This window comes from Scleropages formosus, chromosome 11 (assembly GCF_900964775.1).
Source record: "Scleropages formosus chromosome 11, fSclFor1.1, whole genome shotgun sequence".
NCBI classification, from domain to species: Eukaryota; Metazoa; Chordata; class Actinopteri; order Osteoglossiformes; family Osteoglossidae; genus Scleropages; species Scleropages formosus.
The window spans coordinates 12,397,746-12,410,095 of NC_041816.1; the positions used below are offsets into that span (position 1 = coordinate 12,397,746).

At 40.8% G+C, this 12,350-nt stretch overlaps 1 protein-coding gene across 1 annotated transcript in view; it reads right to left on the reverse strand.

Moving 5' to 3' along the window:
* Positions 1 to 280: 280 nt before the first annotated feature.
* adamts17 (ADAM metallopeptidase with thrombospondin type 1 motif, 17) overlaps positions 281 to 12,350 on the reverse strand; it is a 72,786-nt gene continuing 60,716 nt past the window's right edge. Inside the window, exons 19-23 of the mRNA XM_018763477.2 lie at positions 9,802 to 9,937; positions 8,513 to 8,717; positions 7,947 to 8,099; positions 838 to 1,015; positions 281 to 449 (exon numbers count right to left, since the gene is read on the reverse strand). Of these exons, the coding sequence (XP_018618993.2) occupies positions 298 to 449; positions 838 to 1,015; positions 7,947 to 8,099; positions 8,513 to 8,717; positions 9,802 to 9,937 (824 nt within the window). The 3' untranslated portion in view covers positions 281 to 297. The remainder of the gene's footprint in view (positions 450 to 837; positions 1,016 to 7,946; positions 8,100 to 8,512; positions 8,718 to 9,801; positions 9,938 to 12,350) is intronic.

The following is a 12,350-nucleotide window of genomic DNA, read 5'->3' on the forward strand; positions in this document are numbered from 1 at the left end:
GCAGCTGTACAAATACTTTTCCTGGTAAAGAGGCTCCTTAAGATGATCTCCTCAAGGCACTAATGTAATTAACTTTGGTTTTACAGCAAGAACTAGGAATAACAACAATTAAAAAAAAAAAATAAAATTAAAGGTTCAAGTCATCATAAAAATGGTAAGCTTTGGTTTCCACTTTTATGTTGTCTGTCACTGTAGCTATTTTGTAAAATTTAAACCACTATGTTTTATGAAACTTGCATAACAAAAACAACAACAACAGCAACCTCTGCAACAATGGCGCAACACCCACGAGTGTCATTAACTCTTTAGGGGAATTTTGTTTGCATAAAAGTCTCTGCACGTCTGGCAGCAGCGCTGGTACCACCGCATGTCCTGGCAGAGGTTCTTCTCGCGGACGACCCGGCAGTAGACAGTCCACTGGTCCCCCGTGCACTTGTATGTCAGAGCAGCTGAAGGGGAGCGAGACCCAACGTAAGCATGAACCAGGCTAAATGCTTCCTGATGCAGTTCTAGGTTTTCATATGAAATGAACACAACTTTTGCTTTACTTTAAAAGAAGCCCACCAAAAACCATCACAAAATTCGAGTGGCTTAAACGCTTCCTGTAATTAGCACTGCGAGGTAAATCACAGTGCGATCTTGATTGGCCTCAACTTTTTATGACAAATTAGTTTTTTTCTCCTCAAGAGTTCACATTTTCAGCTTTTAGACTAAATTGCTCTGCTACTTTTTTCTCGCGCCCTCCATAATATAAATGATAACAATCTGAGCCTCAGAGTAGCTTTAAAAGGGAGCACATTCATTTCCTTGAGCAATCAGGAAATTTTGACAGCTTACCAAGGCGCGGAGAAGTGATGGTGTTTACGTTGACTTTTTCATTACATGCCCCCTGGTGGCACTGTCTGTAAGCTGGAGGTTTCAAGACCCCTGGACAGTCGCTGCCATGGCGCCCAGTGATTCGATGCATGCACTGGACAACCCTGGACTGCAGGCCCCTCCCGCAGGAAGATGAGCACTAAAACAGATAATGTGTTAGTGTCAAGGCAAAAATCTGCACATCTGCCCTGCCCATAATAGATGCTAAAGACCTACTATAATTTCCTGCAATACTACTCTTGTAATCGCACACTACTTGAGAAAAGGACATAAATACTGCACTGTCACTCCAGATCGGTGCATTAATTTAATTAAATAATGAAAGTAATATATATATAAGAAGAATCTTATATATAATAAGAATTTTATATATAAAAATCACATATCTTAAGATTTCATTAATTTCATTGACATATGTAAAAATTATGAGTAAAAATATGTTAGTATGTAGATGTGCTTAACAAATGAAACTATTTTTTTTTTTTTTAACCTTCAGCACTTTTGTCCAAGGTGAAATAAACATTTTTTAATCCACTTTTCTGTTACGTACAGATTTTTTTAGATATTGAAAGGTAATGGACCCTGTCAGGGTAATGGCTGACATCTTTAATGGTTTAATTAATGGAATGATTTAATGATTAAGTGTGCCCGTCTTCTGTGCTAATTTAACTGATTATCCATGTGAGGTAGTGGGTCCCTTTCGTTCCAGTTGGTGTAATTGGTGAAAATAAGCAGTTATTCACCATCAACAGGAAGAACATAAAGATTTCATACACGGATGAGCGATATGAGTACGTGAATTCTAAATCACACTTCTCGGCTGCTAGGACATTATAGACTTACGATCAATTTTATGTTACTTTAAAAAAAACCTGGAAAGTCATAATACAAACAAAAATAAAATACAAATTGACAAAATTTACAAAATGTAATTAATTAAAACGTGTAGTTTACACTTACCGTGTATTGCCAATACTGTCTTAGAATGTACAGCAGCTTTTTTACTTTACTGTCCACTTGGTTTTATATAATGCAGCATGTTTAAATCCGTGTTATACATCTAGTTTGTTTTTGTTGCTTTTCGTGGCAGAATGAGCAGAGCAGCACTGGAGAATACACATGTAACCAACAGTTTGTGTAAATTATTTACTTTCATATAGTGAAAGTATACGGTCAATTTTGTGAAGTACTGAAATGATTAGTAACTGTATATATTAGTGTTTTTCCGGTCTCTCAATCTGTCTTTAGACAAAAGCCACATCAGTATATTCACACCACTCCATCCAGCTAAGTATAACAGTATGTAGGCTACATCATTTATAGAATTATAGGAGTAAGCTGTGTGAATGCTGGGAAAACCACCGTTTGTACAGCTCAGAACAGCTTGAACCATGTTTTCCCCTCTTTCGCAGGCCTCTCGTTAAAAACCACAGACAAATCACCCACCATAATCTGGCATGTTACAGGCAGAAACGTGACTCCATAACATACTGATGACACCTTGCCAACACACAGACCCTTTAGATGTCAAGACTTCCCAACATGCACTGCCAAGGGGATGAAGCCTGCTAGATGAAGGTACAGTGTGTTCTTTGATGGGGTTCTTTCGTAGGGAACACTGCTCACGTCTCCTCAGGCTGGTTCAGTCACACCTAGCTTCCACAGGATGTACTCAGTTCCACTGCGTAAAAGACTGCGCATGCGAGATTCACCCAGTGTCGACACATAAAGGTATTATTATGAAAAAAATGTGTTAACTATAATACTGGAAAATGGTCAAACAAGTTGAGGGACAGAAGAACCTGCCTGTCAGTAATAAAATTGGGCAGCACGGTGGCACAGTGAGTAGCGCTGCTGTCTCCTAGCGCCTTGGTGGTGCAAGAGAACGTGGGTTCAATCCCTTCTCAGTCTGTGTGGAGTTTGCATGTTGCCTGCGTGGGTTTCCTCCGGGTGCTCTGGTTTCCTCCCACACTCCAATGACATGCTGTTCAGGTCCCCCATAGTTTGTGAGTGACACAGAGAGTGTGCTCCACTGATGTATGGATGAGTGACCCAGTGTATGTAGTGTATCTAGCAGTGTAAGTTACCCTGGTGAATAAGGTGTGTGGGCTAGTAACACTACACAGTATCCATTGTAAGTTGCTTTGGAAAAAAGCATCAAGTAAGTGAATAAATGTAAAATTTTTAAGCACAAGTTAAAGTATGTTAGTGAAAAAAGAGCACAGTTAAAACCTCACTTATAAATGTAGATGTCTTTACTAACAGTGGGTTTTAGAATTGCATTAGCAGTATTTAAAATGTGCTGGTCAATAATATGTTAATCATACTCATTCCTCATCACGTATGCGAACACAGTCTCCTGTTACTTGATATTTATGTTTACAGTCTGAAGATATGCAGTGACCCAGGACAAGAATTATAAAATGTGATTATATGGCCAAGTGTAACTTCCACATATGACCATGGTTCGCATACGCACTCATGGGAATGATGCAGGATACGCATTTAGTGCCAAAAATTAGAACGGTAGATTCAAACTACACAGTTCTGTAAGAGAAAGACATATTAATGGTGCACTTCATTACTTTTATCATTTCTGAGGAAAGAAAGTACACAAAGTAGATTAATTTGTTGACAAAGTTATACACTTTCCACAGAATCAAATCTGCCAATTGGAAAGATATGATTATATCTTTAATAAATGCCCAGCACAATTATTAAAAAAGAATGTGCTGATCTAAATGTCATTTTAATGTGCTGTAATAACCTTATCTTTTAACAGTGCAGGGGATGCAAATCAATCAGTATGGCACCTTGCCTTTGGGGTATTGCAACTGAGAGCACAGCATGAAATTTAAGTACTTAGACAAGGTTATTGGAAAATAAATAAACAAACAAACAAACAAATAAATAAATAAATAAATAAATAAAACAAACACTTGACCAGACGAGAACATGCCAGTTCCCCACTGAAAATTTACAGTACACAGCAGGAACCATGCCGAAAACATAGGGAGAAGCGCTTTCTTGTTCTGACAGTCCTATATGGTTAAAAACTGCCTCCCAAAAACTAGCAGAAAAAAATGAAGCAACACAGAGCACAGATTATTCTGATGGAAATTGAAATTTGCTGGAGTAGCACACATTTCACACCACCATCATATAGACAGGAACGCACAGCATTCTGCTTAATCAAACCTGCATTAAGCGGTTCAAACGCCAAACAGGAACCTGCAGCAATATAAACGTACGCAAATGCCATTTCATCACGCAGCCAGTTCAGGCAGACAGACGTTGTGTGCTTACAGTTTCCTGCGTTTAAGTTAATTTTGTGCAACTGGATAAATGCTGAAATGTTTCGATCCAGCACGGTTGCGAGCGACTGATGAATTCCGTTTTCCCAGTTCTGTCGCCAGCAGCGCTATGCACGGAGAGCATCTGGAGACTGGGTTTCTTTCAGCCCGTTTAATGGCTATCTGCAATTTGCAGAAGGAGCACACAATGTAGCACAATTCTCACCAGCTAATCTTGTTAAAAGTGAATCTGCTGGCAGTAATCTTCTCTAATCCCTTCATCAGGTCTCATGGCAGTGTGTCATTAGCATGAGTTATGCCATTGCAGGACTCAACTGATGCACTGGGCGCTGGCATATCACCTCGGTTTGGACTCCACCGTGGGACCAAGTGAGGAAAAGATGCGGTTTAAACCACAGATAGAAGGTATTGCATGAGCTCCTTTGAAATGGGGGGAAGAAGAAAAAAAAAAAAAAAGAGCTATTTACTCATATTCTCTCCAAACACACAGTGCTGGATGTCCTTCACTGGCTGTGCAAACATACTTCAGTGACAGGCAGGAATTTAATGAAAGTGGACTCCAACACATCTGTGACTCCAGACACAGTGAACTAGGATGCTCGTGCCAGAGCAAAGTATGACTTCAGATGGAAATGACTGCTTCCAATAATCAGTCGGAAGAGTCTGGCGCCAAAGTGCAGGGACTTTTTAATTATTTTAGGAGAGTGGCATTGTAGTAACATAACACCTGATTAGACCCCTGCTTTACTGCACTGCTGGCCCTGACTTTGCAGTTTAGCCGTTCAGCTGTTTGAATCACAACCTTCAAAAACTCCTCAGCGTCCACAGAACGACAAAAACAGATGTGGCCGCAAGGCCTGTGCTGAGACGTCGAGATCCCCACCTTCTGCAGAGGCAATGTGGGAGACATAAACCCCTACTTCACTTTCTCAAAGCGAGAAACGCATTTCATGGACCCTTTCCGCCCCAGCAGCAGTGACCCCGAGACTTGCGCTTGGCATGTGTTCTTAACAGTCAGCCATAAAACGTAATATTGAATTGCAAGCGCTCAAAAACAGAACACAACACTTGCAGCACTGGCAGGTAATGTGTCCACCATGAAAGCTTTCAAGTTTACAGCACAGGAAATGGCAATACAATTTGTCAGGTCTCTGGGCAAATTAATAGTACTATTAATTTCAATAAGCAAACACCACACATGCAAGAAATATCAGGTTAATATAAACACTTCGGTACTTGTATTTTTTGAATGCTGCATTGCTGTATTCCATACAAACTTTTGCAAAATGTACATACTACACATTCTCATATGGTGGGCATCTACCATGTAATTTTAACCCAAATGAAAAATGTCTAATAGATTTTTCCAGTGACAAATATTAAGGAAAATACATTTTAACCTGGCAGTTGGCTTCTGAAACTGTTATAGTCATACAATTTCAGCTAAAAACTGAAATGTAATTCATAAAAACAAGACATTTGGTGATTTTGTACATTCACTGATAGACTGTGCATTCCAACAAGAATATTTCTATATTACTGTGCTTGCTGGGTCTTCATACATTGTAGATAAGAAGACAGCTTTGCGTTTCTGAAAATATTATGCAAATATTATGCAAATCACACACACGGTAATGACGGAGTAGAAGGCTGCAGTGGATTAATGGCCCCAGTAGCTTGGCTTTACAATATCTCAGTGTCAAATATGTACAACACAGGTTCTTACACTGTGATAAATGTAACTGTATTTTTCAAACACATCCAATAAACACTGTGGTCATGAGAGTCTTACTAAGACTTCCTTATTAGTGTCAAAGACTACAACTCAGGTAAAAACACTCACTCATCTAAAATTTTTTAACAGAAGATATGGACTTGGTCAACTACCATCCAAGTCTACAATCTTCACAAATGAAGTGAGACTCAGTACATTATAAAGCAGTCACCTCAGGGAGTAAAAGAGCTGCCATGCTGTTGTATGACCGAAAGGATCGGGAGCACCATTAGAGCAGCAACCAAGGCAACTCTGGGGAAAAAGTAACAAGTGCCGTTTAAGTGCTCTTGAGTCAATTCTGACTTTTGCAGAGTACATTCAGTACTTTCAGAAAAATGTTTTCCACTGGTATCGTTAGGGGTTGAAAGGGATGCGTCCAGTGTCATTGTGACTGAGCCCATCATGTGTCCAAGCAACAGAGCCACAAACCAACCGACTCAACAGACTGAGGGCCATGACTGAAAGACACTGGACAAGTATACCTTGGCAGTACTCATGTGTGTACCCGTTTGTCTGTTGGTACTCCTCTGCAGTGGTACCTCCCTGTCTGCTGGTTCCAATCTGTAGCGAGGTACCGCTATGCAATGGTATTCATTATCAGCATTTGTTAGCAGTCTGGTAATACTCATTGACATTGCCTTGCACTCTTTGCCAGTCCCGTCCCCAAAGACATGTCCACAATTCCCTATGCACTAACAAGATAATTAGATGATTCCAAACAAACAATTAAGCAAGCAAGCAATCACGCAAACAAACGTCAGCTACTCACAAAGATCAGAGGTGATGACACACAGAACAAATAGGTCAGAGTAAGTCGGTCTGACTACTAACCTACAGAGCGCAGCACTTAGCAGAAATGCCTTTAGAGTAAGCAGAACTGAGAACCAGCTGTGGAGCCCTGGTGACGGACTGTTTCTGGAGGACACAGCCTGTTACCCTCCCAGACAGGTGCTGGAAGGCTATTCGTCAACATGCCTACATCAAGAATGGCACCATCTTGGCCACCAAAACAGAAATAGACTGGGGGACAATAAATCATGTTAACAGAAACATCTGGCTAGTTGGAATTTTGTGTTACCTAATGCCACATATATTTTTCCTAAAATCCCGATTAATGAAAAAAAAATTACATAATGCCTTTACAATAACAACTGGTGTGATAGGAACTCGTTTAAAGGAACTACAGATTGTAACTGCTTTTCCAACAAAGGTCTCTCAAAGACTATGCAGAAGTCATTTATAGTTAAAAGTATCAGTTGTCATACTTGAAAAGTTAAGGAATGAAGAAAAAATGTTTATGGTCTCAAATGCTGGTTGGATTCAGCCATCAAATTAGCCTTTAAAATGCCAGTCAGTGTGAAACCAGAAAATGAGTGGCCTCAATACATCTCTTGCTCTCTGATCTGTTTCATTCAGCTGGAATACCAACCTATTAAAGTTACCAACCAGAAAAGAGAATGTCAGTGCTTCTGCTGGAGTGCAGCACTTATGAAGAACCACACTACAGGGTGGAAAGACTAGGATGTGATAGTGGTAGCATGCAGTATATGGCTGACCTGCCTCTAATGTGTACCTGTCATTCACACACATGCATGTGACCCTATATTCAGATGGGAAAGTAGCCAGTCTATAATGGTTAACTGTCATTTGCACATGTGCATATGACTGTGCAACCTGGCAAGAGACCAATCCGTCATGGTTAACAGTGTCATGAATAAAGGCATGAATGACTGAGCCAGTGGGCCTATGTTTCTTTTACCATCCTATATTGTTTAACTGTCAGCTGCATGTGTGTGACTATGTATTGTGGCAAAAAAGAATCCGTGTGTCATTTTTAAATGATATTCCCTGTTTTGTCAGTAAATGCTTTAGCTACATGTTTAAGCAAAGGAGTACATTTGATTCATCCATCACATTTAACAAACCTTTGCGTGGGTGAGGCACGAGAGATCATGCAAGATCCTGCTAGAAGAAGGATGTACCTTTGACCAGTCCCCCGTCTTCCACTCATAGCAATGGGAATGGTCCTCGCAGGGCTCCTCCTCCACAGGTTGGGAGGCTGGGTCGCATTTGCCCTGCGGGTTGGTGCAGGTGACGACACGCCGACGGGTGCCGTGGCCACAGTCTGATGAACACTGGGATGAGAATTAGATAGGCAGTGAGATATGGGGCACACAGAATTACTTAAAGACCCCCTGCGGTGAAAGGTTTTAATGGAAATAAACTGAGCCAGAGCAAGACCAAGGGAGAGAGGCTTTTGATCTCAAAGACAATAAAATCACATTGCCCTCCACAGGGAGAAAAGAGTTTGCTCTGGTTTCAAAAGGAATCTTCTCTATTCAGCATAAGCCACCCTATTAAAGTCAAACAAACAATGTTTGATGGGATTTAAGCTTAAAAATATTTGAAAGGAACTACATGACTTCGAAAAACAACGGGTAAAAAATACAGTTCTGAGAAAGATGGGGTGGCAGTATATAAGGCAGATTGGTGTGCACCAGCAAAGGCAGTAATAAGATGATAGAGTCATAAGTGGAGGAGACCAGACCTTGGACCACTCTGAGGCCTCCCACACGTTGATACAATGGCGGCCTTGGCAGCCCTGGACGATGCTGGGTTTGGGCGCTAGACAGTACAGATCCCGGGTGCCGATGTAGGAGCCGTTCTGCAGCTGATATAGGCAGGCCACCTCCCGTTGCTGCATCCCCTTTCCACAGGTGACAGAGCAAGGACTCCAGTCGCTGGTCACCCACCTGTCAAACGCACACACAGAAACACACACTCTGTGGAACATCATCTTATATTTTGCCTAAAAAATAAACCTGTTTTTCCGCTGAGGGACAGGGAAAAACCTTCAACTAATGTAAAACTCAAGCCTGAAACTAAATCTCAGCTAAAGCCAAGTCACATATAATCAACACTTAATACCTCCGATACTTTGATACTTACTCTGGTAAACTCACTTCAAAGTGATGTCCTCAAAATCAATTGTGAGGTCTACAGAATAACAGTAAGTCAAACACATGTCATAAAAGTATAGACTACTTTAATAAAAGAAAAACAGAGGCTGGAGGAGGGAGAGAGAGAGAGAGAGGCACGGAGACAGCACATGCAACGTTGAGGACTCTGACTTGACCATGCCAAACTCTCTTCCAGATCTGATCAAGCGATCAGCATGATGTCACCTGCAGTACATTACAGATGTCTTGAAGCATAAGGTGGTGCAAACCACGAAGAGCCCAAACCTGGCAGCTGCTGCCATCTTACTGATTCTCAGTGCACACTATCCCCCACAAGGACCATCTGTCATATATTCCATGTGACTTTGCATAATATAGTAAACCTTCTCTAAGGTTAAAAACAAATGCTCTAAGCATAGCTAACTCTGCGCCGAACGTCAGCAAATCTCACTAAAGCTGCAGTTAAAAATAAATGTGACAATGTTTTATTCCAAGTTGTATGTCGTTTTAGAGAATCACATCTGCAAAATGACTAAATGCAAATGTAGAAAAAAATACTACTATATGTATTGCTCAAAATAGGTAGAATAAATTTGGCAAAAGGCCTACAGTGTCATAGTAAACTGATCGTGTCAAATTTATTCCGTGTAACAACAGAGTAATAACAACACGTTCCATTTTGTACGTTTCGGGTAACACGCAGAATACAGTTTCCTCAGCGTGGGAAGAAAATGGCAAGTTATAAAATGCTAATCCAAAGCTTGGAATTGGAGGCAAAGTGGTAATATTGTGGTACGCGTAACAACACATATAAGAAGAACGACAAGGACAGAAGCGGGGTAGCCACAGTGATAACAGCTGCTTTACAGGGTCTTACCGATACTGACAGGTGTGAGTGTTGCACTGTCTGACTTGGGGTAGCGGTCTGTTTTCAAGATTACAGTGGCTGTCGTTCACGAGGGTCATGGTCTTGTTGATGATCTTCATGCAAGAAACAACAGTTTTTCTCTCTCCTAAAAAAACCAACAGACAGAAGACCAGATGTGCACTTTTACAGTAACTGAATCTTCCAAAAAGCCCCCCCATTTGCTGCAGATTAGGCAGCTCTACTGGACACTGAAGGTACTAAACTGTGATGAGATATATATATATATATAAAAAAAAAGTTTATGAAAGCAGACAACATAAACAAAGCCTGCTTCAGCAGGATTTCTGTGGCCTTGCATTACCCTCTACTAATCAACATATCAGCATCCTGTAACTGGAAGGCAATTACGAAATAAAACACAGTTAATCAGAAATAATAAACTCAAGGGCAAATAAAAGTTATTTTGGTGACGAACTGGACTTCAGCATTACCTCAGGGCTAAGCACGGACCCTTGCATATAATGTGAAACAAGCTTTAAAAAGGGCTCACATGGCACTTTGCCACTGTTGAGGATTACCACATCTACTTTGTCTCATGTTAATATGCGGCTCTGTGTAACTCATGTCTTAAATCAGAGTCCACTGCTAGCGCTGCACTTAAAAACAGATACACCAACTTCACTAACAAGGTTTAGAGTGAGGGAAAGTCTATATGGTTTTCATGATTCGATCCAAAAATCTCCCAGGAAATTTGTTATGCTTTAACATACCTGCACTACCTATCCATCCACATCCAGAGCGAATGCCCCATTCGAGTTGCTTTAAGTCAATCATTAGAGTTCAGAAAGTCAGACGAATTCAAAAAGCTCAGTGTAATACACTCTGCAAAACCTGTAATTCCATCCAGTAAGATGTAATCAAATTCTATATCGAGCGCATAGGTGCTCAAGTGTCCCTGTTATTTGATTCAGTGGACCGTGAGACATATTTTACACGCAAATATCTACATCACAGATATAACACTCTGCTTAGTCTTTTGGTGTAGTTCGGTGAAAATGTGCGGCCGTCTAAAGGCTGTGGCCATAATACAGGTTAGGGGGAAAAGGACGAGAGCAGAGATAATACTGAAAAACACAAGGAGGCGGATAAAGACAGAGTTTGTATAAAAAGAACACTTTCCTCACTGTGATGAGTTGCTTCCTTAGAGCTCATTTGACTGCACAGTTCATTCTTACCAAAGAAAGAGAACCTCTTTGTACTATTTAGACAATAAGTCACAGCACATTACCGCAGAGAAGCCATGAGCTCAAGTAACCAAGGAAACGGCTAATACCAGGGTTCCAACAATACACCTGCCTATAAAAAGAGGGCTGGCTATACAGTAGAGGTTCTTCAACTCGGAGAGGTCAGATTTAGATCTATCTGGCTAGTTTTGTGATTTTTGGATGTAGTATAGCTTTTACTGGATGGGATTCTATATCTTAAAGGGACTACATGGTCATGATTTCCGTGACATACATCAGAGATCCCTATCAATGAAAACATGCCCATTTTCCCCATGCTCCAGCAGATGCCTTCCCAACTCACCCATGTAGAGTCCCATTGTGCCGCAACAGCAGACATTTTTCCCCTAAGTGTCTGTCATGTTACAATCAGACACTAGCTGAATGATTGCGTTCAGCACAAAACCCTTTGTGTGAAACGATGCAGCTGCCTTAACAAGCAGCCGCTGTCCAAAGCCAATGACAGATGATTCAGTGTGCCCCCGACGATGAATTTAGCTCTACTCCTACAACATTTTTACCTTCTTAGTTTGCAGGGTTCTATTAAACCAACCTTATGAGCATGCGTCTAATCGCATACACATTTTCCTGCTTTTAAAAATGCCAACAGCTACCTATACTGTATAGACAGGGTTAAATTATTATTTGCAAAAATAACCTAAGTGCTAGAATAAAGTATTTACTAAATAATGAAATCAGCTCTCTGTTCTAAATTCAAAAATAACTCCAAGCACATTTCTGGGGTTGATGTACTCGTTTCCACATTTTTTGGGCTATAGTACATCAGTTCATGTGTGCCACTACTGAAAAACAGTTTGCAGTCATTGCTGTGAACTGCACAGCGGCAGCTGTCAATATTATTTTCAAACAGCCTGTAAAATTAGTGGTTGCCAGCCACTCTTACTAGTGCTGGAGGACATAAACATCAAATTTAAGCTTTCTTAAACCAACTCTGAGGTAAGATTAATTATGGATGTATGATAACTCCCTGTGCTGGGTGTGTCCCCTCCCCCTCCAACCTTGCGCCCTGTGTTGCCAAGTTAGGCTCCGGTTTGCCGTGACCCCGCTTGGGACAAGTCGTTGTAGACATCGTGTGTGTGTGTTTGTGTGTGTGTGTGAGAGAGATAACTCTATACATGTATAACCCTGCAAGGTAGTAATTCAGAAGTTGAACTTTTAGAGTGCTTCTAGAGATCTAAGAACTGCAGAGCAAGATCCTTGTTGACATGTGTAAGAAGAATAAAAAGCACATATTCGATTAGCTCTGAGGTCAGG